General features: G+C 40.0%; 1 protein-coding gene across 1 annotated transcript in view; it reads right to left on the reverse strand.

Annotated features, from left to right (window-relative positions):
* e4f1 (E4F transcription factor 1) overlaps window positions 1-4,362 on the reverse strand; it is a 28,804-nt gene extending 24,442 nt beyond the window's left edge. The window contains exon 1 of the mRNA XM_028813816.2: window positions 4,204-4,362. Within this exon, the coding sequence (XP_028669649.1) occupies window positions 4,204-4,297 (94 nt within the window). The 5' untranslated portion in view covers window positions 4,298-4,362. The remainder of the gene's footprint in view (window positions 1-4,203) is intronic.
* Window positions 4,363-6,000: the final 1,638 nt, after the last annotated feature.

Below are 6,000 nucleotides of genomic sequence, written 5' to 3' on the forward strand. Positions count from 1 at the left end.
ATAAAGTCCCACATTTTAACTTCATTTGACTTTTTGTAACCAGTGCAAGAACACTTCTCAAATTCACTTTGCACATTCTGCTACACTGCATGGGATGAACTATAACACTGTATCTAAGAGGAGCTCAAAAAGGTTAAATCACAAGTTTTGAACAAAATGGGGTTTCACTTTTAAACAAATATGTCTCAAATGAGATTGAATGGATTAGCTATAGAAAAGAACTAGCAGAAGGTCTGTATTATGAGGAGTTTGCTGCAAAGATGGTTAAGAAAATAAAATTCAGAAAATCTTCATAATTTTCTCAGAAAAGCCATACATTTGTGCAAAAATTATACACATTTTGAATGACTCATTATGTGCCGATAGCATTCCATCATCTAATGGGCTTCATGACCAAAAAAGTTGTCTTGCTTGATAAATTATAAATAAAGAGACAATTTCCTATTACACCTACTGTAGACATCTACCTGAAAAATCCTACATATGTAAGCATTTATTTTTATGTCTTAAATTTAACACACATATACAGTATACGGCTATACCTATCTATAGATCAAAGTTGACTGACTGAGTCACTCACTCACTCACTCACTCAACAACAAAACCACTATTTCCAGTTTAGATAAAAAGCTGGAATTTTCCAAGATGTAAAATCCCAGCCAGTGGGTATCTGCTAAGAAAAGACATTTTGATATACCAATATTTAGGGGTAAAACAGCCCAACAATAGAAAAACTAACTGCCCCAAAATCTCAAAAATACTTCAACTGATTTGACTGAAACTTGCTGACGCTATAGAAAAAAGAAAAATAGTCGACCCACTTTTTTTTTTTTTTTTTTTGTTGTTAATAATACTGGGGGGGGGGGGGGTTCTTATGCTCCACGTTGTTTTCCTGCTCAGGGCTGACAAGTGATTGCGTGGAAAAATGGGGCATGCAATTCACACAAACACTGCAACCTGGAGAGTGACACTGCCCAAGTAGCAGGTGTAATCATGCAAAGATATGAGACTGGCAGCGAGTCAAGAAGGGCAGCTGTCCTACACAGAAAAAAACAGACAAGGTGGCAAGCTGCATGGTAAATGAGAAATGAGGTGGACAAAGAAAATTAGGCGAAACTCACACAAGATCTGATTAGCAAGTGGCCTCCTCAGGTACACGCTGTACCTATCCTGTCGGCTACCTCTAATGTCTCACGATATGGTATAATATACATACAAATTCAACCGACATTGGATTGTTGAGTGTGCTTATATATATCCATCCATCCATTATCCAACCCGCTATATCCTAACTACAGGGTCACGGGGGGTCTGCTGGAGCCAATCCCAGCCAACACAGGGCACAAAGCAGGAAACAAACCCCAGGCAGGGCGCCAACCCACCGCAGGGCACACACACCTACAAACCAAGCACACACTAGGGACCATTTAAGATCGCCAATGCACCTAACCTGCATGTTTCTGGACTGTGGGAGGAAACCAGAGCAACCGGAGGAAACCCATGCAGACACATATACTACATATACATCAAAGAACAGGGGTGTTGGGGGTTCTGGTGGTAAAATGCATACAGTATTATGGAGAACTAAGATGTTAACCTAGATGTACAGTTGGAATGTGCAGCTACACTCTGGTTCGAAAAGCAGAAACAGCAAAGTGCTGGTTCAGTGTACCACCCCACTTTAAACCCTTCGTACAACACAAGCTAGGAGCCACAGTATGCCATAATCAATTTAAGCCAGTGTTTCTTAACCAGTGGGTCACAGGTTGCCATTGTTATGTGTGAGTGAGGGTTGTGGTGGGTGACAGTGCTGCATGCATTTATTTGTTTCTATTCACTTTCTCTCCCCACACCTACAAATGTGTCCATTTCATCAAGGGACCGACCCCCCCCCCCCCCTTACATTCAAGCTCATTTCACCCACTTGTGAGTCATCCACAAATTTCAAAGGCTTGCATAGCTAAGTAAAGGGTCTCCCACACACAGAATATAGAGGAAATGGACATTTTACAATTGTTCTTTTCTGTACAATGCATAAAACATTCAGTTCATTGCATGGGCCAATTAATATGCAGCATGTAAACATCAATGCAGTATGGAATAAATTAAACCACAGTTCTTGTATATTGCTTTGATCTAAACTCTCCAAAACTTCATAATGGTAAATGACTACAGATCAGAATGCTACATTCAAATCCGATTTAAGCTACAATTTTTACAGGATATATTACAAGTTGAAATTTCTAACAGAATTTCCATTATTCCTAATAGTAACGTATTTCAGATCAAAAGAATACAGTTTCCACTAAAACTGTGATTTACAATGAGCATCAAGAAAAGCAAAGTAGATGGAAAGAGCAAGAACTGATCTACAGCAGGAATGTTTTAATTATGTCTCTTTTGCTGCATCAACAAGCTTCTATGTCCAGTCACTATTCAAGGAGTGGATGTGGTCCATTCCTACAAGTACTTGGTGGTCCACATTAATAATAATGATAATTCATTACATTTATAACACGCTTTTCTCAGTACTCAAAGCACTATCCACACAGGGAGGAACCGGGAAGCGAACCCACAATCTTCCACAGTCTCCTTACTGCAAAGCAGCAGCACTACCACTGTGCCACCTGTGAGGATAACACATATGAACTATATAAGAAAGGGCAGAGCAATCTATCTAATTGCATGTTGAATGTTCCGAGAGAAACAAGCTCCACTGAACTAGTATACAGGTACCGTGTACAGAAAAATACTCAGTTACTTAAGCAGTACTTCTGATACATTCAGTTAACTCTTGGCAGAATAACTGAAGCCCATTGTATTAGGAAATTGGCTAGTATATGTATATAAATTATAACAGTATAAATTTTGAATATATTATTCTGAACTGATTGAGGTACCATAGCCCCACAACCCTTTATGGATGACCCCTCCTATTAATTATGGCCTGCATCAGAATCAACATTCCAGTCTTGGCACATTGGGCCATTGAGAAATGTAGCGCTGTGTAGTGGCAGGCCACTTGTTCAAAAACACATAACAGAAGCCACATTGATCATCTCCTTATGATAGATTTACAGCTTGCTGCTCCTGAGCTTTGCCACTGCAGTGGTGAAACAAACTCCTCATTACAATTAGAAATGCTGACGCCAGCTACAAAATAACCACACACTCCAAATTCTGAATTTTCTATAATATAGACGCTGCTGATGAGTTCAATTTTCATGACATCATGTATTTCTTATGCAATTTCTTGTAATTTTTCTGTTTTTGAACAGATAATAAACACTTGCATATTTAATGTATTGATTATTTGTAGATTCAACTGATGTACCTCATTGCAAAGTGGCATATCTTAAAGATAAAACTCGTGGCTTAGTTCACACGATTTCTGGTACCCGTTACAATTCGCATTTGTTAAAATCATAAGCTGAATTGAGGAAACTTAAACGCCCTGTGTTCTTAAACGCTGGTCAATGAAGGAATGGGAAATGAACTCTTGCATCTAGGAGTACAGGTCGTGTTGATTGAACAGCAAATTATATTCACGACATAGCGGGAAAATATTTAAAAGTGCAAACTTAATACAAGCGACTCAAATCCTGTATAGTGCGAAAAAGGACAAAAACAAACATCATAACCCCGTCCGGCAATACATTTTCCACTTCACTCGCACTTTCACGTGACGCATGTCCATTACCTCCACTTCTTATCCAACACCTTACTTTAGGTGATTTTGAAACTGCTAATATGACCTTGCGTAGATCGTTCGTGCTTTTTACGTAATAATGCAACTCCAGATTACGTTTCTCCATTAATAAATAAATTACATAAATAAAAACTATCCAGTCTTTTAAGAAGACGGGAAACCCCGGGAGATTTGAGCATCAATCATGGGATATAAAAATCGACAATAACCTGCAAAATCAATCTACTGTGTAGTTTTGTAAAGACATCAACACATTAAGAGATGATGAGACGGAAAGGAGCTCCAGTTCATTTAAGAGGCAAACACCACCATCTCGGAGACGGTCTGAAACCAGGCTAAGAAGAGGAGGTTCTTTCTTTCTGGCCGCTTCACAAACGCTGTCCGCCCAGCTTTGGCTCCGACTCACGCGGAGGCGACTGTTTCCGATGTCCCACCATGAAATCTAGAATTTTCTAAAATTATAAAAATGCAGCAGCGACTGTTTCCGACGTTACCTTCGTCGCCAAGGCCGCTGTGAATTGTGAAGATGCTGCCTGAGGCCGCCCTGTCGCATACTGCTTCTGCCGTATTATTATTCTCCACGTTCATTTCGACCAGGCGCTCCGTCCCTGTCGCAACGCCTCGCTCAGGAAAACATGGCGGATTTACGACTTCGTCGTCATAACAACACAGAGCAGGGCTACTGCTGAGAGGCGGGGACTTAAAGATAGAGGCTTACGTACTGCGCCGAGTTATGGCGCCGACTATTGTGCCGTACACAAGGGCTCATAAGGGAGCAAGAGACACTCGTCCGCGGTTTTACAGTTACCGGTAAGTCAGGTGACTTTATTATAATACCATTCACACACAGCATACGGTGGTACGAAATAACGTTCTCCAGGACCGCTATGCAACACAGACACACAGGACAAGTGCAAGAATAAAAGAAGATGCTATAAATCGATTAACAAATAATAGGTAAATGAATAGTTAGCGATACATAAATGACAACAACTAACAATAAAAAACAGTATTAGAAAATGTAACACATTTACTGCATCCATTGTGTGCGTATATACTCACACTCTGTTTATAAATTTAAACAGTGGAAATACTGCTGTGATTTCTTGGCTATAGAGGTAATGTAAGGTTACCTGCCAATTGCTTTTCACCAGTTTCTCCTTAGGGTACTTAGTGTGCAGTGGTATGTGGATAGCACAGGACTTCCTGCAGTCAACAATCATCTTTTTTCTGTTATCCATGCCAGATTTTGCACTTAAACCCGTCCACCAATTATTGTATCTCCATTATGTAAGCTGATTCAGTCTCACTGCTGATGAGACTCATTACCATTCTGTTGTCAGCAAACAATATGATGGTGTTACAGCTGTATGCAGCTGTACAGTTATGTCAGCAGAGTGAACAGAAGAGGGCAGAGTATGCAGCCCTGCGGGGCAAAAGTACTCAGAGTGATGGTGCTGGATGATTCTAGCAGAAGTGTCTCTTTTGTCCAAATGGACAGGACCAGCAGAATAGTAGATTATATGGCATCCACAGTGAATAATTTGGGCGACAGGCAAACTGGAGAGGGTTAGGTGAATCAGTGGGAATCCCCCCATTGTTAGGAGCAAATCAGGGCCATAGGGGAAAAGATGGGGAATTTCTTAAAAATGTGAGGGATTTCTTTTTAATGTGAATTAGATTCCAGTAGAAATAGACTTTCATTCCTTCCACATTTTCCCTACCCTCAAGTGCTTGATGAACCATCATACAGTAACAACCAACATACTGAACAGTCACCTTTCATTGCTCTGCCCACTCATCTCAAAACTCATTTATAAGAGGTCAGAGTGGTCTAGAATTGATGAACTATCTGACAATGTTCAGCGTGTCCTGCCCCAGCCTGTACTCATCCTGTTAATTCTTCAATTTTTTAACAACAGTTAGTTCTAGTTAGGTGCAAACACAAAGCTTTAGCTTTACAAAATTAGAATCAAATTTTTATATTTCTTTGTAACAAATTGTAATGCATCAAGCTATGTGCAGAAATTCAGTGTAAATGGAGTACATAACAAGAGTGTATAGGAAGTGTCTTCATTATTTAAATGATTGCCTTTGCTTTTCTAATTTTTTAACTTTTAAATGAAGAGAAAACTTAACAGGACAAGCCCACAAAACAGGCAGGAACGGAAGATGGCTGCATTAGCGGCTTGGGAGAGCATCACCAGAGAAGATCCTTGGCACCTGGTGATGTCTATGAATTGCAGACTTGAGGCAGTCATTACATGCAGGGGATATGGAACAAAGTCCTA

Source organism: Erpetoichthys calabaricus, chromosome 11, assembly GCF_900747795.2.
Source record: "Erpetoichthys calabaricus chromosome 11, fErpCal1.3, whole genome shotgun sequence".
NCBI lineage: Eukaryota > Metazoa > Chordata > Cladistia > Polypteriformes > Polypteridae > Erpetoichthys > Erpetoichthys calabaricus.